Source organism: Arachis hypogaea, chromosome 1 (assembly GCF_003086295.3).
Source record: "Arachis hypogaea cultivar Tifrunner chromosome 1, arahy.Tifrunner.gnm2.J5K5, whole genome shotgun sequence".
Classification (NCBI taxonomy): Eukaryota; Viridiplantae; Streptophyta; class Magnoliopsida; order Fabales; family Fabaceae; genus Arachis; species Arachis hypogaea.
Genome location: NC_092036.1, coordinates 17,284,675 through 17,311,074, shown reverse-complemented (window position 1 = coordinate 17,311,074; position 26,400 = coordinate 17,284,675). Strand labels below are relative to the sequence as shown.

General features: G+C 39.0%; 1 protein-coding gene, 1 non-coding gene and 1 pseudogene across 2 annotated transcripts; 1 reads left to right on the top strand and 2 right to left on the bottom strand.

Annotated features, from left to right (window-relative positions):
• The first annotated feature begins 704 nt into the window (after positions 1–704).
• On the top strand, positions 705–3,370 carry LOC112799697 (D-amino-acid oxidase). The gene is made up of 2 exons (XM_025841750.3): positions 705–1,925; positions 2,843–3,370. The coding sequence occupies exons 1-2, from the start codon at positions 1,010–1,012 to the stop codon at positions 3,217–3,219; spliced, it is 1,293 nt and encodes a 430-aa protein (XP_025697535.1). The 5' UTR covers positions 705–1,009; the 3' UTR covers positions 3,220–3,370.
• A 1,785-nt stretch (positions 3,371–5,155) lies between these two features.
• Positions 5,156–7,163, bottom strand: LOC112699692 (uncharacterized; annotated as a pseudogene).
• A 10,842-nt stretch (positions 7,164–18,005) lies between these two features.
• Positions 18,006–18,109, bottom strand: LOC112717068 (small nucleolar RNA R71). The gene has a single exon (XR_003160558.1). It is a non-coding gene; the product is annotated as a small nucleolar RNA R71 (small nucleolar RNA).
• Positions 18,110–26,400: the final 8,291 nt, after the last annotated feature.

The following is a 26,400-nucleotide window of genomic DNA, read 5'->3' as shown; positions in this document are numbered from 1 at the left end:
TTCTTTTGTATAAAAATATATTTACTAAGAAATAAAATTTTCAATTTTTTAAAAAAGTACTAATATTAAAATAATATATAGATATATAGAGAAATTGATATTTTTTAGAATAAATATAAAAAATATATTTTAATTAGTTAATATTAATTAATTTTTTAATTATAAAGGTTTTTATTTTTAAAAAATTTAAAATTTAAAATTTAAAATTTATAAAATTAGTTTTAAAAATTGATTAATATTGAATAAAAATTGACTTATTTTATTAAATTAAATTATTATATTTATCAAAAACTATTTTTTGGATCAGTTTTTTTGAATAAAAATTTAATAAAGTATCAAAAATAAAAAATTAATTATTCTTATATTAAAATAATAAAACTCACTTACTATAAGAATTACAAATTTAACGGTAGTTGATTGTTCGCGTTATCACTTTATTTATTTTTTTTGAAAATTATTAAAAAATTAATATATTTTTTTCAGTAATTGATGATTTATTTTTTTTTATGTCTTAACATATAAAAAACAAAATAAACACTATTTTATATCTGAACGGATAATTTATTGAAGATCAACACATGAAATAATATTACTAGAGTTAATTTTTAATATGACATTTAACTACCTAATTTGCATCTTTATTTATTTTTTGGACATCCACTCAATTGTAAACAAACAAAAAATGATATAACAATTCTTAAATTTTGTAAATTAAATTTATTATTTCAAATAAATACCCACTTATAAAATTATACATCATGAATAAAATATCAAAGCAACTGGTTTCACATCTAATATCCCTGAAACGAGAATCACAAACTAATACCAATCCCTCAGTGATTGATGATTAATATTTAGAAATATAGACTCTAGACTAAATAAATTAGATTAAGAACTAAAATACTACCAAAAAGTCGAAAACAATAATTTTTATTGACATTAGTTTTCTTATTTCTCTTAATTTAGAGAATTTATATTCCCAATTTTTTTTACCACGCAATAGCATTTAATGGCCACGTGTCACACAGAGCGAAGAAGCCGAGTAGTGATGAATCTAGCAGTGACCTCTCGAGCTTCAACGCTCACTCTATTCCACACAATCACTATTTCCATCACTTCCTCCGCCAATACAATTCCGTTACCGTCGCGTCAGCCCATGGATCAGAATCCCAAGCGAGTTGTCGTCTGCGGTGGCGGAGTCATTGGTGTCTGCACCGCCTACTTCCTCGCCAAGAAGGGCGCCGCCGTCACTCTCATCGAGAAATCCGACGTGGCGTGCGCCGCCTCCGGAAAAGCCGGCGGATTCCTCGCCCTCGATTGGTGCGACGGAGGGCCCGTCGAATCACTCGCCCGCGCTAGCTTCAATCTCCACCGTTCACTCTCCGCCGAGCTCAACGGTCCCCGATCCTACGGTTACCGACCCCTAACTACTCTCAGCCTCACCGTAACAGAATCAGATAGCAACCCTCCCTCTTCTTCCACCACTTCCAAACCCTCAATTGTTCCCTCATGGATCGACGGACCAATTCGGAGTCCAAGAACGATTGGAACCCCCGAAACGACGGCGCAGGTGCACCCGCAACTGTTTACGCGCACGCTAATAGCTAGGGCAGTTAAGGACCATGGGGCTCAGGTTGTTATTGGGAAGTTGGAACGGTTAGAGTTAGTTGGGGCCCGAGTTGGATCGGTTGTGCTTGAAGGAGGACGAGTTATTGAATGTGACTCGGTGGTTTTGGCGTTGGGTCCTTGGTCTGGAAAATTGGAGGTTTTGGCGTCATTGTGTAGAGTTTATGGTCTTAAGGCACATAGCATTGTTTTGGAGCCTAGAGAACCCAATTCCATAACCCCTCACGCACTATTTCTTAGTTATTACCCTTCAAAAGGAGGAAAAGCTATTGACCCAGAAGTCTACCCTCGTCCCACAGGTATGCTATTATTTGTAACTATGTACACCAAAAATCAGACTTTATTTTTGTGACTAAAAATGAAAGAAAGAAGCAAGAAAGGAAGAAACAAAGAAAAGCGAAATTAATTGGCTGGTTTCATGTCTAAGCTAATAAGATGATGAAGTTCATTCAAGACTGAAGCCATTTCACATACTTCACAGCCTCCGAGGTAGCTGTTCTGTAAATTCACCATTTGGTGCTATTTTTTAGTGTGCACAAATAAATAGAAGTTAGCAATTACTATGCATGAAATCTAAAGTAAAACTGAGAGAAAGGTGTATTATGGACCTCACCCGACAAGTTTAAAATATCTCTGTTGCTTTTGGGGTAGTTGTCAAGTATAATTGTTACAATTCATTGTTTACATAGCATTTCTCAGTTGACTACGTAGAAACTAGAAAGAAATACTTCACCAAACAACCCTGTCTGATTACAATGCTTAATTTAGCTGCAATGATGCAGTAACGAAAATAGCAAGCTCGGGGTCTACGTTAATCTTGACTCATCAAGGAACTGGAATCAAGATAAAACAGGCAGAAAGAAGAGTTTCCAGTTCCACACTGGCTACGTAGATATTGCTGACAAATTAGATAGTTTGGCTGATATGGATTATTAGGATATTCAATACTTTGGCAATCTCACACACTTTTGTATATAAACTCGTCCTTTTGTTCAATTATAAATTTATTCTTCTCATTTTTATAATGTTAGAGCCTAAACCTTGGTACAGTTTATTCATTTATTGAATTGAGGGGTTAAGTTTATACACAACTGAATTGTGTAGTTACAACTAACTAATAACTAATTATATTTACACATTTACATAATAATGTAATGTTATAAAATATATTTTATGTGAGCATAGTCCATGATTTATTGGTTTTGTTTTACGGCAGGGGAGGTGTATGTTTGTGGGATGTCAGCCGAGGAAGAGGTAGCAGATGACCCTGAGGAGATTAGAGGTAAGGAGGAGTCAATTGAGATGCTGAAGAGGGTGGCGAAGACCGTGTCAAGCCATCTTGGTGAAGGAGGGGCCCGTGTGAAGGCAGAGCAAGCGTGCTTCTTGCCGTGCACCGATGATGGCATTCCGGTGATTGGGGAGGTTCCAGGAGTGAAGGGTTGCTTTGTGGCGACAGGGCACAGTTGCTGGGGTATTTTGAATGGACCTGCTACTGGTGCTGCCATGGCTGAGCTTGTAATTGATGGGCATTCCACCATCGTTGATCTTAAACACTTTAGTCCTGCTAGATTTCTTGGCCGTGGGAAGGTGTAGTTTTCTAAAGATGATTTGTGTTGTGACAATTAAATTTGTGTTGTGACCAGTGGCGGATCTTGGGGGGCCAAAATATATATATATATATATATATATATATGTGTGAGAGTATTTATATTCAAATTAAATATATTAATTTTTATTTTTTAAATTATTATAAATTTATAATTATAGAAATAAATTATTAAAAAACTATAATTAACATAATAGCATCTAAAGCTACACTAAATATATAACTTTTTTGTCCAAATCAATTTTATTCAAAAAATAATATTGAAGATCAATAAAAAATATAAAATGACAAACTTAAAATATAATAAGGCTTTTTTTATTTGATATTATAATGCCAATTATTATATTGTGCAACATATTAAAGATAGTAGTGATGTAAAAAAAATTAAAATATTAGACTTATTTTAATAAATACTTATATATATAGTTTATTTATTTTATAATTTAGTTGAAAAATAATTTTGTTTTATAAAACATTATAATTAATAAAATAGTATGAAATTATTTATTTGTATTATTTATTATTTGATAGTTGAATTTTATCTAGTTCATTATACTTTAAAATAATAAGATTATCTTTTTATTATAAACATAAAAAATAAAAATTAAAAAATGAAAATTTGTTGACCTTAAAAGTGAGAATGTACTTGTAATAAGTTTTGAATCCAAGACTAAGGGTCAGTTTGGCTAAACTTTTTAAATAAGTTCTTTTGAAAAAAGAGTTTAAAATATAAGGAATTTTATTAATAATAATTTTTAAATAAGTTATTTTGTGTTTGGAAAGTTATTATAGAAGTCCTTATTTTAAAGTTGTGCATTAAATAGGAGTAATAAAATAACTTTTGAAAATAGGAGAAATCACATTTTTTAACTTCTTCAAAAGCTCTTAAATAACTCTTTGGAAAGTTTAAAGTTTATCTTAAAAATTGTACCAAACACTATTAATGTAACTTTTTATAAGTCAAAAATAAAAAAAAGTAACTTATTGGTGTCTCTTAAACGGACCTAAAGAGTTGTGGAAAACTTACAATAAAAATATTAGCCAATTAAAAAACTTATACCAAACAAAATAAATGGTCAAAGTTTTAGTTTTATAAAATATTTAGAGGTCTATGGTCGCATTGTCTTAATGAAGCTCCTCCATTGGTTGTGACAATTAAATGGCGGGGTAAACAAATTAGTTAGGCTTTAACGCCTAAAATGCCTAGAGAATGATTGTTTTTGGTCGGAGTTTGCAAGCAACCCACAAAACAAACAAAACTCTGCGAGGCCCAACGAAGCTGCTCCAAAGACTGGACCAGCGCCTAGCTTCCATCTTGTAAGCCGTACGATGCTACTCCTTACGCTTCGATTTCCAGGTTCATCACGCCGCACACCAGCTTTGATTCTCTATTGCTTCGACTCCAGCATACATCCTGGCTTCTATTGCGGAGAAACCTAGGCTTTCCCACGTTCAATGTTTCACACCTTTTGGGATTGTAAATTCACTAAATTGTAAGATTGCATGAATTTTAGCAACATCACAAACGGCAGCCCAGGTGTAAGAAGCTTTCTCGCTTTTTTTTCAACATTTTGTAAAAAATAGTAAATTTTATTATATTGATGGAAAATCCATCTTTTATGCAGTGAAAAGTACACCGAAGAAGAAATGATGAGAGGAGAGTGAGGGTGACACGGAGAGGCAATGGAGTAAATTTGGAAGAGTCTGGTTGTTTGAGAGAGTAAATCTTTATAATGATCTCTGGGATTCATAGGAGTGGTCCTCTAAATTTAGCTCCGGACACCATCATGATCCTTAGGCATATTTTCGACGATGAGTCACTCGTTTTAGTGCTAACGTGTCTACAATGTGCCACATTGGCGCATGCAATAGCTAGCTTAGTTGGTCAGATTGCAATTTGTATCTAATTTAATCATTCCTTCTCTATTTAACCGTAACATTCTTTGATCCATCTGCGAACGATATCTCCTCTTCCTTCTTCTTCTTTTTTTTTCTTTTTTTATTATTCCTTCTTCTTTTTTTTTCTTCCTTCTTCTTTCTTGGCATCATGCCACTCAACATTTTGTTCTCCAGCGATAACGCTAAAAGCAGAGGCATCCATACCATGAACCATGGCAAAGTACCTCTAAGCTTGTTGTTGCTTATGTCTACCACGATCAATCCGCTCTTCTCAAATCTTGTAAAAATTTCTTTCGCTTAAGAAATCTCATTGAAAGACAGCGTTAATTGCAGTAGCGATAAAAACTCAAAAAGAGCAAATAGAACTAGCCCACTCAGCTTGTTCGAACTCAAATCTAGCCAAAACCTGCAAGTACTTTAGGTTTTTCAACACTTCCGGTATCAAAATCTAAACTTGGGAAGCCAGCAGCTAGATTGACAATTTTTTTATCAGGGAATTGTTGCTGGTGTAGAAGTAATTAAGTTTGTTTAGGGGACCTAAGTATGGAGGAACCGAACCTTGGAGCTTGTTGGATAAAAGCTCCAGCCTCTTCAAGTTCTTGAGGCCGTTGAAGGTGGCGAGGATAGCTCCGGTGAAGTTGTTGTGATCGAGCAAAGCTCTTTAAGAGTGGAGAGTGAGACAATGGAGGAGGATATCGCGCTGAAGAAGGAGTCCAAGTTGGAGGTAGGGAAGAGATTCCAAGAAAAGGAGGAAGAAGCACCAAAAGTTACCGTAAAAAAGGAGGGAGCAAAGAGGGTTAAGGTTAAATAGAGATAGAGGGACCACATCGGGTACAAAGTCGTTGTAGTCGCCAACGTGGCATACTCTAGCCACGTTAGTACTGAAACGGATGACTCATCATCCAAAATATGCCTAGGGACCATTATGCTATCCAAAGCTGAATCTGGGGGATCACTATGGTGCAATTGGAACCACGAGAACTAAATTAGGTAATTCTGTGAATCTCAGTGAACATTATAGAGATTTACTCGCGGGAGAGGGCGGTTGTTGTGTTTTTGCTTGTGGTTTTAGGATTTCATTAATTTGATAATGTTTATGGGAAAGTCTACGTAACCAACTCTACCAACTCTACTTACAACAAACTTGAACAACTTTTTAAAAAGTTTGATTTTAAAATTCAAAAAATTATGATTAGGTTCAGAAACACGTGTCACCCAACATCAACCTCTATGATCTCCCGCTTCAATCACTCTTCCCCCAAAGTCGCGACCTCTCGCGAACATGGTTCTGAAAATCGAACCGGACCTGTCGGTTCAACCGAATTAATCGGAAACATGTCACCTAGCTGGTCCGGGTAAGGCCAGAAACCGCTTGGCAAAAAACCGGTGAAAAAATTAGTCAAACCGGCAGTTAACCGGTGAACCAGCAGAACCGTCCGGTTTTTTAGCGGGTTTTTGGTTTAAATACTCCATCCAAACGGCGCCGTTTTATACTTTATTTAAAGAAAGCCCTAAATGGCTACCCGTCCCCCAAGACTCCCAACCCACTCCCACTCCCCCTCCCACTCCCAATCTCACCCCTCTCAGCGTCTCCTTTCTCAAACTGAAGAAAGGTTGAGATTGAAAGAAGAGGAAGAACCCTAGCCACCCACAGCCACCCACAGTCACCCAGTCTGTCGCCACCACAGCCCCCAGATTCCCGCATCGTTTGTCATCGCTGAACCCTTCTCTCCCTTCTCTCTCTCTCTCTCTTTCGCGCTCTTTGTCTCTCTGTCGCTGCTTTGCTGCTCCTCGCAGTAGGTCGTCGTCACCGCTTCTCTGCTCCTCGTCGTGGGTCGTCACTGCTTCTACCCTCCTTGCCGTGCGTCGTTTCTGCTTCTTACCTCCTTGTCATTTTTGGCTGTGGCTCCTTCTCTCCATTCTCTATATGTCGCCCTCTCTGTCCGAGCTCGCTTTGTTGCTGTGGGTCGCGCCGCTTCGCTGCTCCTCGTCGTGGGTCATTGCCGCTTAGTTGCTCCTCTGCTTCAACCATCGCAGGTTTCAGATCTCAGGTCTCAAGTCTCTTCTTCTCTGCTTCAAGCTTTTAACCCTCTCAGGCCTCAAGTCTCAGTCTCTAACACTCCCTAAATCTATTTCCCTGACTCTTTCCCTTTGAAATTTGAAATTTATTCTGAACATGCATATGATGTATTATTGATGATTCTGCTAAATTTTGAGATATTAATGTTATGAATTTTTATTTCAATTCAGCCTGTTCATATTGAATTAATTCTACTGAAGATTGAGTTATAAATTCAATTGTTTAATTTTTTAATTTGACTGAGATTGATGTTTAGATCTAACCTGTTGTATTTGTTTTGGTGCATTGTTGTTTTGCTATTATTTATTCAAAATAAAAACATTGCCACAATTCTGCATTGAATTTACTATATGGCTTCATATGATTTGGTTGAATTATGCTTATGGTTCTTAGATTTGATACATGTTTTGGATGTTTTGGTGAGTGATTTGATAGTTACAGAAATTCACATACTGGAGAGTTGGAATTTTTTTGATAATTTTATTATATATTTAATGAAACCGGTTCAACCCTGCTTGGACTCCCGTTGATCCATTGAACCATTGAACCTGTCACCTGACCGGTTCAATGACCGGTCTGGTTCTCGCAACCTTGCTCGCGAGTTCCTATCCCTCGCCTTGTGTCCTCCCCCTCCATTGCGTTTGCCACTTGCATATGCGTTGTTCCCTTTTCAAAAACGGCGTGCTGCCGATCACCTATGCTGCACCCTCTCTTCTCTGCCACAACAGTGCCCTCTCTCCTCTGCCATAGTAGCGTCCTCCCTTGGTTTGCCGTATCAGTGCCATCCCCTCGCGAATGGTGCGCCGCTGATCACCCACGCTGTGTCCTCACTCCTTCGATGTAGCAATGCCCTCCCTTCTCCCCTACAGCAGCCGCACAATACCTTCCCTCCTCCTCCGATGCAACAGCACCCTCCCTTCCTCCGCTAACGCATTTTCCCTGCGAGCGCACGAATGCGCGTCCAACTACCAAGGGTCGCTACACACCGTTGCTGTTGCTGCACACCACCAAGACTCGTGACGGAACAGCCAGCGAGAAAGGACACCATGCCATGCCACATCCAAACGTCGTGCTTTGGCCGCATCGCTTTTCCTTCTTCTTCTTAATTTTGGATTATTCTTTCTACTAATTTTGGATATTTCTTTTTCTTAAGTTTTGAATGTTTCTTTTTCTTATGTTTTGGATGTTTCTTCTTTTTTTATTTTAGATATTTTTTTCACAATTTTAGATGTTTTTTATCTAGTTTTCAAACGTTCTTTTTCAAATATTTTTTGGATATTGTGTTGTTATATTTTGGAATTTTTAAATAATTTTGAATTTCTTTTTTGTTAAGTTTTGGATTTTTTTGGTATGTTTTGGATGTGTTTTTTTATTATAAATTTTTATATGTTTTGTTTTGTTAAGTTTTAGAATTTTTAAAATGATTTTAGATCCTTTTTTATTAGGTTTTGGATATTTCTTTTTGGTATGTTTTAGATTTTTTATTATAAATTTTTATAACGATTTTAGAATTTTTAAAATAAATTTTAAAATAATTTTAGAAATGATTTTGAACTTTTTAAAATATTTTGAATATTTAAAATAAATTTTTAAAATGAATTTTGAAATTTTAAAATGGTTTTAGAATTTTTTTTTTTAATTTTAGATATTTCTTTTTATTAGATTTTACATGTTTTTCATGATATTTTATATTCACATCTTCTCAAAAAAAAATTCAAAAACAAAAAATTATTAATTGGTTGCCGTTGGCTGCAGGATAATATATAAAGTATAATAGTATTGAAAGAAGTATTGAAATATTTTATTTATAGAATTAAAATATAATTATACTTAATATTATTGGATTTAAATTGTTCAATTTTTTTGAAATATTTTATTTTAAAATCTTCTTATGACATTGTATCTATATTTAACATAAGATATATTAAACTTATATTCCTCAAATAATAAAAAATATTTAATAACATATTAATATAATTTTTTGATTATATATAAATTTAAAATTTTATACCCACACGTTTCTTTAAGCACAATAGTATTTTTTAAATATTTTATATTAAAAAATAATAAATAATTTAAATAATATAACAAATTAAATAAAATCTGTATAAACAATCATTTTAAAACTAAAAAAAATATATATTGTCAATGTGAAAATTTTATATTATAAAAACAAAAGAATTGATATTAATATATAATTTTGTTTTTGATCACTTCATACCAATTTTATGCACATTTGCATCTTTTATAGAGTTTTATGCCACCATGCATAAATTCTGGATCTTCCTCAAGTTTCATGGAAGACTATGGTAAATCATAGAAATTGTGTGTTATGTACATTACTCAAAATCTACCAAATTCCATAATTTACTAACATAGGGTCCATGCTATTTTTGTCAAAAATCATGGAATTTCTTAAAATTTTATGATTATTTGTAAAACTTTTAAAATACTCATAATTTATATTATAAATTAGAGGATAAAATTGTAGCCATTTTACTTTTAGGACAATCTGATAATTTTGATGTGGATATGATATATATAAGTAAATTACTTTCAAATGCTAGAAAGTTAAAATATCAATAAGGTTATATTATATATAATTTTATTAGGAAAAAAATACTCATAGGTTCCCAAAACATTTCGGATTGTACACTTTGGTTTTAAAAAAAAAAAATTATTCTCTAAATATCTTCGAAAATTACTGTTCGTACCCTGACCCAACGCTAAGGCCCAGGTCTAAACGACAGGTCCAACCCACAGGGTTGAACCTCACAATACACCAACCTTCCCCTAAGAAGTCGGTGCTCCCCACGACTTGCTCTAAGGAAGTTGGAAGCAAAGATTAGCTGGCAGATAATAACTGCCCCTAAAATCTGTCAACCCTCTTCCAGGAGCCATATCGCAACCTCCCAAGATAAAGGGACGGTTATCCACCTTAAAAGGTGGAACTACTCCAACGGTGGTTATTGGTTCACCACTATAAATACACTGACACAACCTCATGTATCTCTAAGTCCCAATACTCTCTAGACCTGCTCACACCCTTGCTGACTTAAGCATCGGAGTGTCTTTGCAGGTACCACCCCCATTCTCTCACACGTACAAGTCGGACGGAAGCCCCAAAGACGCAAACCCACTCGAAGGCTTCCTTCCCCAGACGATTGGGCCAACCCAACGAGTCCAGCCCATCAATCTCCGGTTACCCATCGTAACATTGGCGCCATTGTCGGGGACCCGAGAGATCAACCAATAATGGCGGATAACTCACCAGAGGATGGTCATACAGCATCTGATTCCGAACAAGAAAATCCAGATACCGGAAACAACGACGCGGACCTGACCCTTCACCAAGGAACCAACGACCAGCATAGAAAAGGCACATTTGGGCTTAAAAACCCAAAGGTAAACTCCTCGGAAGGACGAGAATCAGGAAAGGAAGGGCCACCACATGCAACCGAGCTAATGGGATTGGTCCACGGTCACCAAGGTCGTTTGGAACAATTGGAACAGGAATTAAAACGACAACGAGAGGCAGAGCAAAATCTTAGGGAAGAGATAGAGCGACGAAAAGAGTTAGAAGAAAAGCTCTTGAAGCTCGAATCTTTCCTTAGAAGTCGGAACTCCCGTGGCGACCGAGAAAAGTCGCCCCTAGGAGGAGAGGACCCGTTCAGTGAGGACATAATGAGGGAAAAAGTTTCAAGAAACTTCAAAAGCCCTGATATGAATCTCTATGACGGAACCACAGACCCAAAGCATCATTTAAGCAATTTCAAAAGTTGGATGTATCTGGCTGATGCTTCTGATGCAACTCGCTGCAAAGCTTTCCCAACCACCCTGTCGAAAGCAGCGATGAAGTGGTTCGATAGCCTCCCCCCAAGGTTGGTTACCAGCTTTGAGGACCTCTCGAGAAAGTTCTTAATAAGGTTCTCCATCCAGAAGGATAAAGTAAAGCATGCACCGAGTCTCCTGGGAGTTAAATAGGAGGTCAGGGAACCTTTACGGGATTACATGGAAAGGTTCAACAAAGCGTGTTTGGAAATTCAAGACCTGCCGACAGAGGTAGTTATCATGGGGCTAGTAAATGGACTTAGAGAGAGCCCCTTCTCTCAGTCCATATCAAAAAGGCACCCCACCTCTTTGAGTGATGTACAAGAGAGAGTAGAAAAGTACATCAACATGGAGAAAAATGCCAGATTACGGGAGCCAAGCTGGCGACAGGGGCCCCCTCACTCAGCAAAAGAGAAAGAAAGGGAGCCCAAGAAAAAAGAGGAGGTCGGACCCGACAGGCCGAGGAGATATCACTCCTATACTCCTTTAAAAGTCTCCCTAGTGGACGTATACAGAGAAATCTGTAATATTGAAAGGTTGCCACTCCCTAGACCCATCAAAAACAAAAAAGGAGGAAGCCGCGGCGACTACTGTGAGTACCATAAGATGTATGGCCACTCAACAAATGATTGCTACGACCTTAAAAATGTAATAGAAAGGTTGGCCAGGGAAGGCCGACTTAATAGATATCTCATGGAAAGGTCAGACAATCATGGGAAAAGAAAGCGAGATGATGAGGACAGAAGAGACCCACCACCACAAACCCCCGAGAGACACATACATATGATCTCTAGAGGATTTCTGGGAGGGAGACTCACTAAATCATCTCGCAAAAGATACCTAAAGCGAGTTTATCAAGTCAGAAACGAGTCTCCCGACCTCCCAACCATCTCTTTCACCAAAGAGGACGGGCAGGGGATCATGCCCGGGCATGACGACTCGGTGGTGATAACCATAATCTTGGCGAATGCCAACCTCCATAGAACCTTGGTGGACCAAGGGAGTTCGGCGAACATCCTCTTCAAGCTCGCATTTGACAAATTAGGGTTGGATGAAAGGGAGCTAAAAGCTTACCCGGACACCCTGTATGGGCTAGGAGACATGCCAATTAAGCCACTGGGATACATCCCCCTCCACACGACCTTCGGAAAGGGGGAAAATTCCAAAACTCTGAGCATCGACTTTATCATCATCGATGTTGGATCGGCGTATAACGCCTTAATCGGCAGGACTACACTAAATCGGCTCGGAGCGGTGGTGTCAACCCCTCACCTTTGCATGAAATTCCCAACACCTAAGGGAATAGCGATAGTACGGGGAGACCAGAAGTTGGCAACAAAATGCTACAATGAAAGCTTGAACCTTTGAGAAAAGAGCAAGGAAGTTCACACCATAGAGCTCGGGGGAATAAAAGCTAAAGAAAAGCTGCGGCCGCAGCCGGGGGGAAAAAACCGAAGAGGTTCAAATCAGAAAAGAGAAAGGAAAAAATACCAACATATGGGCCAGCCTAGACGGAGACTTGAAACAGAGGCTAATAAAGCTCCTGCAAGATAATTTCGACCTCTTTGCTTGGAAAGCTTCCGACATGCCAGGCATAGACCTTCAGCTCATGTCCCACAAGCTTTCAGTACACCCCGGATCACGACCTGTACAGCAGCGCAGGCACAAGCTCAGAACCGAACGAGCTCAGGTAGTGGAGGAGCAAGTGCAAGCCCTCTTAGAGGCCGACTTCATCCGAGAGGTCAAGAATCTGGCATGGCTAGCAAATGTAGTGCTAGGCAAAAAGCAAAACGGCAAGTGGAGGATGTGTGTCGACTACACCGACCTGAACAAAGCGTGCGCTAAAGACCCATATCCACTTCGCAGTATTGACACCCTAGTAGATGCAAGCTCATGGTATCAGTACTTGTCATTTATGGATGCTTACTCGGGATACAACCAAATCCCGATGTATAAGCCGAATGAGAAAAAAACTTCATTCATCACACCTAGTGCAAACTACTGCTATGTGGTAATGCCTTTGGATTAAAAAATATTGGGGCCACATATCAAAGGTTGATGAATAAAGTGTTCGCCCCCCATCTCGGGAACCTAATGGAGGTCTACGTAGACGACATGCTAGTGAAAACCAAGGAAGAAACTGACCTCTTGACAGATCTCTCGCAAGTTTTCGACACCGTAAGGGTACATGTGATGAGACTAAATCCCATAAAATGCACCTTCGCAGTGGAGGCAGAAAAGTTTCTAGGGTTCATGCTAACACAAAGGGGGATCGAAGCAAACCCCGATAAGTGCAAAGCTATTCTAGAAATGAAAAGCCCGACTTGTCTAAGGGAGGTCCAATAATTGAACGGCCGGCTCGCCGCCCTTTCCAGATTCCTGGCAAGGTCGGCACTAAGATCCCTTCCACTATTCTCTCTACTAAGAAAAAGATGCCAGTTCGAATGGACTCCGAAATGCGAAGAAGCATTCCAGGAGTTCAAAAGGTTTTTGAGCCAGCCTCTGATTCTGACCTGACCCAGAGTCGGGGAAGAGGTCATCCTGTATCTGTCAGTAGCAGACAGAGCTGTAGCATCAGCTCTAATACGGAAAGATGAGGTCGGGCAGCATCCTGTGTACTTTACCAGCAAAGTTCTATAAGGCCCAGAACTGAAGTATCAAAAACTTGAAAAGTTTACATACTCCTTAGTAGTAGCCTCACACCGATTACGGCCGTATTTCCAAGCGCACACGATAAAAGTCCGAACGAACCAGCCCATGAAGCAGATCTTCCAGAAGATGGACATTGCGAGTAGAATGGTTCAATGGGCAATAGAGCTCTCCAAGTTCAACCTGAAATACGAAGCCCGAACGGCAATAAAAGCTCAATGCCTCATCGACTTCCTAGCAGAATACGCCGAAGATCAAGAAGAGAAATCTACTGCATGGGAGTTGTATGTAGATGGGTCCTCCAACAAGGTTGGAAGCAGTGCAGGCATAATACTGATCAGCAAAGGGGGAACGCAAATAGAAGTCTCCCTCAAGTTCGAGTTTCCAACTTCCAACAATCAGGCAGAATATGAAGCCTTGATTGTAGGATTAAAGCTGGCAGAAGAAGTTGGCGCAACTAAAGTAATGATATTTAGTGACTCTCAGGTGGTGACTGATGAGCGGATAATTTATACGCTTTTTGGCATTGTTTTTATATAGCTTTTAGTAAGTTTAAGCTACTTTTAGGGATGTTTTCATTAGTTTTTATGTTAAATTCACATTTCTGGACTTTACTATGAGTTTGTGTGTTTTTCTGTGATTTCAGGTAAATTTTGACTGAAATTGAGGGATTTGAGCAAAACTCTGAAGAAGGCTGACAAAAGGACTGCTGATGCTGTTGGAATCTGACCTCCCTGCACTCGAAATGGATTTTCTGGAGCTACAGAACTCCAATTGGCGCGCTCTCAATGGCGTTGGAAAGTAGACATCCAGGGCTTTCCAGCAATATATAATAGTCCATACTTTATTCGAAGAATGACGACGTAACTTGGCGTTAAACGCCAAGTTCATGCTGCTGTCTGGAGTTAAACGCCAGAAAAACGTCATTATCCGGAGTTGAACGCCCAAAACACGTCATAACCTGGAGTTTGACGCCAAGAAATGCCTTTACTCGTGGATTGATCAAGCTCAGCCCAAGCATACACCAAGTGGGCCCCGGAAGTGGATTTATGCATCAAATACTTACTCATGTAAACCCTAGTAGCTAGTCTAGTATATATAGGACATTTATCTATTGTATTAGACATCCTGGATTGTAAATTGAATCCTGTGATCACGTTAGAGAGGGCTGGCCATTCGGCCATGCCTGAACTCTTTGCTTATGTATTTTCAACGGTGGAGTTTCTGCACACCATAGATAAAGGGTGTGGAGCTCTGCTGTACCTCAAGTATCAATGCAATTCTATTTTCTCTTATTCGGTTTCTATCTTATTCCTATTCCAAGATATTCATTCGTACTCAAGAACATGATGAATGTTATGAGTCAAATTACCCTCATTATCATTCTCACTTATGAATGTACGTGATTGACAACCACTTCCGTTCTACATGCAACAGAGCTTGAATGCGTATCTCTTAGATTCCTCAACAGAATCTTCGTGGTATAAGCTAGATAGATGGCGGCATTTATGAGGATCCGGAAAGTCTCACCTTGTCTGTGGTATTCCGAGTAGGATCCTGGGAATCCGGAAAGTCTCACCTTGTCTGTGGTATTCCGAGTAGGATTCCGTTAATGAATGACTGTGACGTGCTTCAAACCTGTAACCTGCTGGGCGTTAGTGACAGACGCAAAAGAGGGATTCTATTCCAGTAGGGGAGGGAACCAACCGGTGATTAGCCGTACTGTGACAGAGTGCGTGAGCATTAGTTTTCACTGCGAGGATGGGATGTAGCCATCAGCCATGGGTGATGCCTCCAGACTGGTTAGCTGTGCGAGTGACAGCCGCACAGGATATTTCCCCGAGAGGAAGAAAGTAGCCACAGTTGATGGTGAACCCCTATACAAAGCTTGCCATGGAAAGGAGTAAGAAGGATTGAGTAGAAGCAATAGGAGAGCAGGCGTCCTTGGGCTCTACAGCATCTCCATCCGCTTATCTGAAATTCCCACCAATGAATCTGCATAAGTACTCTATCCCTTTTATTATTCTTTTTATTAATTATTCCAAAAAAAATCATAAACCAATTTAATCTGCCTGACTAAGACTTACAAGGTGACCATAGCTTGCTTCATACCAACAATCTCTGTGGATTCGACCCTTACTCACGTAAGGTTTATTACTTGGACGACCCAGTACACTTGCTGGTTAGTTGAACGGAGTTGTGAGAATAAACAGTGCTCTAAGAGTCAATATATGCTAAAGCTCAAAAAGATAGAAATCACAATTTCGTCCACCAAGTTTTTGGCGCCGTTGCCGGGGATTGTTCGAGTATGGACAACTGACGGTTCATCTTGTTGCTCAGATTAGGTAATTTTCTTTTCAAAAATCTTTTTCAAAAATTTTTCTTTTATTTTTCGTTTTTCCAAAAATGTTTTTCGAAAAAAAAATTTAATAAAAATACAAAAAAATCATAAAAACATAAAAATCAAAAATATTTTGTGTTTCTTGTTTGAGTATTGTGCTAATTTTAAAGTTTGGTGTCAATTGCATGCTTTTAAAACTTTTTCTTGCATTTTTCGAAAATCCCATGCATTCATAGTGTTCTTCATGATCTTCAAGTTGTTCTTGACAAGTCTTCTTGTTTGATCTTGATGAATTCTTATTTTGTGTTGTTTGTTGTTTTTCATGTGCATTTTTTCATTCATATTTTCCATGCATTAAAGATTTCTAAGTTTGGTGTCTTGCATATTTTCTTTGCATCAAAAATTTTTTCAAAATTATGTTCTTGATGTTCATCATGATCTTCAAAGTGTTCTTGGTGTTCATCTTGACATTCATAGCATTCTTGCATGCATCTTGTGTCTTGATCCAAAATTTTCATGTTTTGGGTCATTTTTTGTGTTTTCTTTAAAAATTCAAAAATAAAAAAAGTATCTTTTCCTTATTTTCCTCCAAATTTTCGAAATTTTGGGTTGACTTGGTCAAAAATTTTTAAAATTAGTTGTTTCTTACAAGTCAAGTCAAAATTTCAATTTTAAAAATCTTATCTTTTCAAAATCTTTTTCAAAAATCATATCTTTGTCATTTTTTTATATAATTTTCGAAAATTTCAAAATTATTTTTCAAAATATTTTCAAAATCTTTTTCTTATTTTTATATCAAATTTTCAAAAAACTAGCTAACAATTAATGTGATTGGTTCAAAAATTTGAAGTTTGTTACTTTCTTGTTAAGAAAGGTTCAATCTTTAAATTCTAGAATCTTATCTTGTAGTTTCTTGTTAGTTAAGTCTTTTTAAAAATTAAATCTTTTTCAAATATCTTTTTCAAATATTTCTTTTTATCTTTTATCTTATCTTTTTCAAAATTTTATCTTTTTCAAAATTTGATTCCAAAATATCTTATCTAACTTCTTATCTTCTTATCTTTTTTTCAAATTTTGATTTCAAATCTTTTTCAAAACCAACTAACTACTTTTCCCTCTCTAATTTTCGAAAATTCTCCCTCTCTTTTTCAAAAAATTCTTTTTGTTTTAAATTTTAATTTTAATTATATTTAATCTCTAATTTTCGAAAATCACTAACTCTTTTTCAAAAATTATTTTCGAAATTTCTCTTCTCTTTTCTTCTTCCATTTAATTAATTAATTACTAACACTTCTCTTCACCTCTCTTCATCCACAAATCCGAATCTCCCTCTTCATTCTTCTACCTCTTTCTTTTTCTACTAACATAAGGGAATCTCTATACTGTGACATAGAGGATTCCTCTTTCTTTTCTTGTTTTCTTCTCTCTTTCTTATGAGCAGGAACAAGGATAAAGGCACTCTTGTTGAAGCTGATCCAGAACCTGAAAGGACTCTGAAGAGAAAATTAAGAGAAGCTAAATTACAACAATCCAGAAACAACCTTTCAGAAATTTTCGAACAAGAGAAGAACATGGCAGCCGAAAATAATAATAATAATAATGCAAGGAGAATGCTTGGTGACTTCACAAAGCCAACATCCAAGTTTGATGGAAGAAGCATCTCCATTCCTGCCATTGGAGCCAATAACTTTGAACTTAAGCCTCAACTAGTTGCTTTAATGCAACAAATCTGTAAGTTTTATGGACTTCCATCTGAAGATCCTTATCAGTTTTTAACTGAATTCTTGCAGATCTGTGAGACTGTAAAGACGAATGGAGTTGATCCTGAAGTCTACAGACTCATGCTTTTCCCTTTTGCAGTAAGAGACAGAGCTAGAATATGGTTGGATTCACAACCTAAGGATAGCCTGGACTCCTGGGATAAGCTGGTCACTGCCTTCTTGGATAAATTCTTTCCTCCTCAAAAGCTGAGCAAGCTGAGAGTGGATGTTCAAACCTTCAAACAAAAAGATGGTGAATCCCTCTATGAAGCTTGGGAAAGATACAAGCAGTTAACCAAAAGATGTCCATCTGACATGTTTTCAGAATGGACCATGTTAGATATATTCTATTATGGTCTCTCTGAATTTTCGAAAATGTCACTGGACCATTCTGCAGGTGGATCTATTCACCTGAAGAAAACGCCTGAAGAGGCTCAAGAACTCATTGACATGGTTGCAAACAACCAGTTCATGTACACCTCTGAGAGGAATTCTGTGAATAATGGGGTACCTCAGAAGAAAGGAGTTCTTGAAATTGATGCTCTGAATGCCATATTGGCTCAGAACAAAGTGTTGACTCAACAGGTCAACATAATCTCTCAAAATCTGAATGGATTGCAACATGCATCCAACAGTACTAGAGAGGCAGCTTCTGAAGAAGCTTATGATCCTGAGAACCCTGCCATGGCAGAGGTTAATTACATGGGTGAACCTTATGGAAACACCTATAATCCATCATGGAGAAATCATCCAAATTTCTCCTGGAAGGATCAACAAAAGCCTCAACAAGGCTTTAACAATGGTGGACGCAATAGGCTGAACAATAGTAAGCCATATCCATCATCTTCTCAGCAACAGACAGAGAACTCTGAACAAAACAATTCTAATTTAGCCAATATAGTCTCTGATCTGTCCAAGGCCACTTTCAGTTTCATGAATGAAACAAGATCCTCCATTAGAAATTTGGAGGCACAAGTAGGCCAGCTGAGTAAGAAAGTCATTGAAACTCCTCCCAGTATTCTCCCAAGCAATACAGAAGAGAATCCAAAAGGAGAATGCAAGGCCATTGATTTGATCAAAGTGGCCGAATGCACTAGGGAGGAGGAGGACGAAAATCCTAGTGAGGAAGACCTCCTGGGACGTCCTTCAAGCAAGAAGGAGCTTCCTATTAAGGATCTAGAGGAATCTGAGGCTCATACAGAGACCATAGAGATTCCATTAAATCTCCTTCTGCCATTCATGAGCTCTGAAGAATATTCATCCTCTGAAGAGGATGAAAATGTGACTGGAGAGCAAGTTGCTCAATACTTAGGAGCTATCATGAAGCTGAATGCCAAGCTGTTTGGTAATGAGATTTGGGAAAGTGAACCTCCCCTGCTCATTAGTGAACTAGATACTTGGATTCAGAAAACTCTACCTCAAAAGAAACAAGATCCTGGCAAGTTCTTAATACCTTGCACCATTGGCACCATGAGCTTTGAAAGAGCTCTATGTGATCTTGGGTCAGGGATAAATCTAATGCCACTCTCCGTAATGGAGAAGCTAGGGATCATTGAGGTACAACCTGCCTTGTTCTCATTGCAATTGGCAGATAAGTCATTGAGACAAGCTTATGGAATAGTAGAGGACGTGCTAGTAAAGGTTGAAGGCCTTTACATACCTGCTGATTTCATAATCCTAGACACTAGGAAGGAAGATGATGAATGCATCATCCTAGGAAGACCTTTCCTAGCCACAGCAGAAGCTGTGATAGATGTCAACAGAGGGGAGTTAGTCCTTCAATTGAATGGGGACTACCTTGTGTTTAAAGCACATGGCCATCCCTCTGTGACAAAAGAGAGTAAGCAGGAAGAGCTTCTCTCAGTTCAGAGTCAAGAAGAGCCCACACAGTCAAACTCTAAGTTTGGTGTTGTGAGGCCACAACCAAACTCTAATTTTGGTGTTTAGACCCCATATCCAAACTCTAAGTTTGGTGTTGGGACTACACTAACATTGACCTGATCACCTTGTGGCTCCATGAGAGCCACTGTCAAGCTATTGACATTAAAGAAGCGCTTGTTGGGAGGCAACCCAATTTTATTTATCTAATTTTTTTTTATATTGTTATTTTGTGTTTTATTAGGTACATGATCATGAGGAGTCACGAAAAAATCAAAAAAATTAAAAACAGAGTCAAAAACAGAAGAAAAAAATTTTTCACCCTGGAGGACGCACGGGCTGGCGTTCAACGCCCAGAAGATGCATCTGGCTGGCGTTCAACGCCAGAACAGAGCATCTTTCTGGTGCTGAATGCCCAAAACAAGCAACAACCTGGCGTTTAACGCCAGGATGCGCACACAGAGGACAATCTGGCGCTGAACGCCAGAAACAAGCATGAAACTGGCGTTCAACGCCAGAAACATGCATTACATGGGCGTTTAACGCCCAGAACATGCACCAATGGGCGTTTGAACGCCAGAATGGTGCATGAAGGCAATTTACACGCCTATATGGTGAAGGAATGGTATTTTTTTTCACCTCAGGATCTGTGGACCCCACAGGATCCCCACCTCAGGATCTGTGGACCCCACAGAATCCCCACCTACCTTTTCTTTTAATCCTAATCACACTCTCCTAATCCAAACCTCATTTTCAATGTCACACTTCCCAAAAACCTTCACCAATCACCTCAATTCCTCTTCCCAATTACCCCATGCACCATTCACATCAACCTCCTCTTCCCCATAAATCCCACCTACCTCCATTACATTCAAATTCAATTTCCCACCCTTTCCCACCCAAAATGGCCGAACTCCCACCCTCCCTCTCCTTATAAATACCTCTCCTTTCTTCTTCATTTTCACACAACACAAACCCCTTCTTCTCTCATATAGCCGAACCCATTCCTCTCCTTCTCCACCAAAATTCTCTTCTTCTTCTTCTACTCTTCTTTTCTTTTTTTGCTCGAGGACGAGCAAATTTTAAGTTTGGTGTGGTAAAAAGACTAAGCTTTTTATTTTTCATTCACCATCAATGGCACCCAAGACCGGAATACCCTCAAGGAAAGGAAAAGGGAAGGCAAAAGCTTCCACTTCCGAGTCATGGGAGAAGGAGAGATTCATCTCCAAGAGCCATCAAGACCACTTCTATGATGTTGTGGCAAAGAAGAAGGTGATCCCCGAGGTCCCTTTCAAGCTCAAAAAGAATGAGTATCCGGAAATCCAACATGAAATTCAAAGAAGAGGGTGGGAAGTCATAACCAACCCCATGCAACAAGTTGGAATATTGATGGTTCAAGAGTTCTATGCCAATGCATGGATCACTAGGAATCATGATCAAAGTATGAACCCGAATCCAAAGAACTATATCACAATGGTTCGGGGGAAATACTTAGATTTCAGTCCGGAAAATGTGAGGTTGGCGTTTCACCTACCCATGATGCAAGGTGATGAACGCCCCTACACAAGAAGGGTCAACTTTAATCAAAGGTTGGATCAAGTCCTAATGGACATTTGTGTGGAAGGCGCCCAATGGAGAGTAGACTCCAAAGGCAAACCAGTCCAACTAAGAAGACTGGACCTCAAGCCTGTAGCTAGAGGATGGTTGGAGTTCATCCAAAGATCCATCATCCCTACAAGCAACCGATCTGAAGTTACTGTGGATCGGGCCATCATGATTCATAGCATCATGATTGGAGAGGAAGTGGAAGTTCATGAAGTCATATCCAATGAACTCTACAAAATAGCCGACAAGCCTTCATACATGGCACGGCTAGCCTTCCCCCACCTCATATGCCATTTATGCTACTCAGCTGGAGTTATCATAGATGGAGATGTCTCCATTGAAGAAGACAAGCCCATCACAAAGAAGAGGATGGAGCAAACAAGGGAAGTTCCTCACGGCCCTCAAGAAGAACATGAGGAAGTTCATCATCAACAAATGCCTCAAGGAATGCACTTTCCCCCCAACAACTATTGGGAGCAACTTAGTACCTCTTTGGAAGACTTGAGCCATAATGTTGAACAACTAAGGGTGGAACACCATGAACACGCCCTCACTCTCCAAGAAATAAGAGAAGATCAAAGAGGAATGAGGGAGGAGCAACAAAGGCAAGGAAGGGACATAGAAGAGTTGAAGAACATCATTGGTCCTTCAAGAAGAAGACGCCACTAAAGGTGGATTCATTCCTTGTTCTTTATTTTCTTTCTGTTTTCGTTTTTAAGTATTATGTCTATCTATGTTTTGTGTCTTTATCTCATGATCATTAGTATGTAACCATGCCTTAAAGCTATGAATAAAATCCATTAGTCCTTCACTTATCTTAAAAGAAAAATGTTTTAATTCAAAAGAACAAGAAGTACATAATTTTCGAAATTATTAGTGAATTTAATTTAATTATATTGATGTGGTGGCAATACTTTTTGTTTTCTGAATGAATGCTTGAATAGTGCATAATTTTGATCTTGTTGTTTATGAGTGTTAAAATTGTTGGTTCTTGAAAGAATGATGAACAAAGAGAAATGTTATTGATGATCTGAAAAACATCATGAAATTGATTCTTGAAGCAAGAAAAAGCAGTGAAAAAAAAAAAGTGGCGAAAATTTTAAAGCAAGGATCCAAGGCTTTGAGCATCAATGGATAGGAGGGCCCAAGGAAATTAAAATCCAGGCCTAAGCGGCTAAATCAAGCTGTCCCTAACCATGTGCTTGTGTCATGAAGGTCCAAGTGAAAAGCTTGAGACTGAGTGGTTAAAGTCGTGATCCAAAGCAAAAGAGTGTGCTTAAGAGCTCTGGACACCACTAACTGGGGACTCTAGCAAAGCTGAGTCACAATCTGAAAAGGTTCACCCAGTTATGTGTCTGTGGCATTTGTGTATCCGGTGGTAATACTGGAAAACAAAGTGCTTAGGGCCACGGCCAAGACTCATAAGTAGCTGTGTTCAAGAATCAACATGCTTAACTAGGAAAGTCAATAACACTATCCGAAATTCTAAGTTCCTAGAGAAGCCAATCACTCTAAACTTCAAAGGAAAAAGTGAGATGCCAAAACTGTTCAGAAGCAAAAAGCTACAAGTCCCGCTCATGTAATTAAATTAATATTCATTGATATTCTGAGATTTATAGTATATTCTCTTCTTTTATCCTATTTGATTTTCAGTTGCTTGGGGACAAGCAACAATTTAAGTTTGGTGTTGTGATGAGCGGATAATTTATACGCTTTTTGGCATTGTTTTTATATAGCTTTTAGTAAGTTTAAGCTACTTTTAGGGATGTTTTCATTAGTTTTTATGTTAAATTCACATTTCTGGACTTTACTATGAGTTTGTGTGTTTTTCTGTGATTTCAGGTAAATTCTGACTGAAATTGAGGGATTTGAGCAAAACTCTGAAGAAGGCTGACAAAAGGACTGCTGATGCTGTTGGAATCTGACCTCCCTACACTCGAAATGGATTTTCTGGAGCTACAGAACTCCAATTGGCGCGCTCTCAATGGCGTTGGAAAGTAGACATCCAGGGCTTTCCAGCAATATATAATAGTCCATACTTTATTCGAAGAATGACGACGTAACTTGGCGTTAAACGCCAAGTTCATGCTGCTGTCTGGAGTTAAACGCCAGAAAAACGTCATTATCCGGAGTTGAACGCCCAAAACACGTCATAACCTGGAGTTTGACGCCAAGAAATGCCTTTACTCGTGGATTGATCAAGCTCAGCCCAAGCATACACCAAGTGGGCCCCGGAAGTGGATTTATGCATCAAATACTTACTCATGTAAACCCTAGTAGCTAGTCTAGTATATATAGGACATTTATCTATTGTATTAGACATCCTGGATTGTAAATTGAATCCTGTGATCACGTTAGAGAGGGCTGGCCATTCGGCCATGCCTGAACTCTTTGCTTATGTATTTTCAACGGTGGAGTTTCTGCACACCATAGATAAAGGGTGTGGAGCTCTGCTGTACCTCAAGTATCAATGCAATTCTATTTTCTCTTATTCGGTTTCTATCTTATTCCTATTCCAAGATATTCATTCGTACCCAAGAACATGATGAATGTTATGAGTCAAATTACCCTCATTATCATTCTCACTTATGAATGTACGTGATTGACAACCACTTCCGTTCTACATGCAACAGAGCTTGAATGCGTATCTCTTAGATTCCTCAACAGAATCTTCGTGGTATAAGCTAGATAGATGGCGGCATTTATGAGGATCCGGAAAGTCTCACCTTGTCTGTGGTATTCCGAGTAGGATCCTGGGAATCCGGAAAGTCTCACCTTGTCTGTGGTATTCCGAGTAGGATTCCGTTAATGAATGACTGTGACGTGCTTCAAACCTGTAACCTGCTGGGCGTTAGTGACAGACGCAAAAGAGGGATTCTATTCCAGTAGGGGAGGGAACCAACCGGTGATTAGCCGTACTGTGACAGAGTGCGTGAGCATTAGTTTTCACTGCGAGGATGGATGTAGCCATCAGCCATGGGTGATGCCTCCAGACTGGTTAGCTGTGCGAGTGACAGCCGCACAGGATATTTCCCCGAGAGGAAGAAAGTAGCCACAGTTGATGGTGAACCCCTATACAAAGCTTGCCATGGAAAGGAGTAAGAAGGATTGAGTAGAAGCAATAGGAGAGCAGGCGTCCTTGGGCTCTACAGCATCTCCATCCGCTTATCTGAAATTCCCACCAATGAATCTGCATAAGTACTCTATCCCTTTTATTATTCTTTTTATTAATTATTCCAAAAAAAATCATAAACCAATTTAATCTGCCTGACTGAGACTTACAAGGTGACCATAGCTTGCTTCATACCAACAATCTCTGTGGATTCGACCCTTACTCACGTAAGGTTTATTACTTGGACGACCCAGTACACTTGCTGGTTAGTTGAACGGAGTTGTGAGAATAAACAGTGCTCTAAGAGTCAATATATGCTAAAGCTCAAAAAGATAGAAATCACAATTTCGTCCACCAGTGACCTCCCAAATAAACGGAGAGTATCAGGCCAAGGATCCTAACATGAAAAGGTACTTGGACAAAATCTTGGAGCACCTTAAGCGCTTTGAGGAGACCGAGGTAAAGCATATAACTCGGGACCTCAACAGCAGGGCAGACGCCCTCTCCAAGCTAGCAAGTACCAAACCAGGAGGGAACAACAGAAGCCTGATCCAAGAAACTCTCCCTGAACCCTCTGTGGCCAAAACGGAGGCTGTTCAAGATGTCTTTGAAGTCGCCAGGTTAGATCTCGGGTGGATGAAGCCCTTAGTCGAATACCTGAAATTCGACATCCTCCCCAAAGAGGAAAAAGAGGCAAAAAAAATCCAGAGAAAAGCACAAAACTACACACTGGTGAAAAATATCCTCTATAAAAGGGGGATATCAACACCACTTCTAAAGTGCGTCCCGATCTCAAAGACAACCGAGGTGCTAGAGGAGGTACACAATGGAATCTACGAGAACCATCTTGGAGCAAGGTCGTTAGCCAGAAAGGTAATCCGAGCTGGGTTTTACTGGCCGACCTTACAAAAAGATTCCCCGAAATTTGTGAAAAAGTGCTAACCATGCCAAATGCATGCGAACTTCCACGTAGCCCCTCCCGAGGAACTCATTAGTATAACTTCCCCATGACCTTTCGCAAAATAGGGATTGCACTTGCTAGGACCATTCCCCCAAGCACCGGGGCAAGTAAAGTATCTAATAGTAGGAGTGAATTATTTCACAAAGTAGATAGAAGCAGAACCATTGGCCACTATCACCGCTCAGAGAAGTCAAAAGTTTCTCTACAAGAACATTATCACCAAGTATGAGGTACCTCATTCCATCACTACTGATAATGGTACTCAGTTCACCGACTCAACCTTCAAATACCTGGTGGCTAGCATGAAAATCAAACATCAGTTTACATCGGTAGAATATCCACAAGCAAATGGACAAGCCGAGGCAGCAAACAAGGTCATACTGGCAGGGTTGAAGAAAAGGTTGCAGGATGCAAAGGGAGCCTGGGCTGAGGAACTCCCACAAGTACTTTGGGCCTATCGGACCACACCTCAGTCTGCCACAGGAGAAACACCCTTCCGACTTCCTTACGGCATAGAAGCCATGATACCGGTTGAAATCAACGAACAAAGCCCAAGGGTGAGCTTCTACGACGAGGTTGAAAACATATAGGGGCATAAAGAAAAACTTGAGCTACTCCCAGAAGTCTGAAAACGAGCCCACATTAGAGAAGCAGCATTGAAACAAAGGATGACGAACAGATACAACAAAAAAGTCATTCGAAGGAGCTTCACCCCAGATGGTCGTCAGGATAAAACGACGAGGTACAGGTCGGTGTAAAGAGGTTATAAAAGTCGATCGTGAATAAACTCAGAAATTATCTGACTAACAAGTCGGAAAAAACTGAGAAACAAAGAAATATATCGCAAAAATAACCTAAGTTATAAAAACTCAATAAATCAAAAATTGAGTACAACGAATACCGAAAATGGATCGCAAAACCTATAGAAGGCACTAAGGTAAAGACTGTCCCAAGTCTTCAAGAAAAATTTAAGAAAAACTTAGAAGAAGGGACACCCAGCCAAGAAAAAAGGTTTTCAAAACAAAGATCAAAAGGGTTTTTTCGAAACCTAA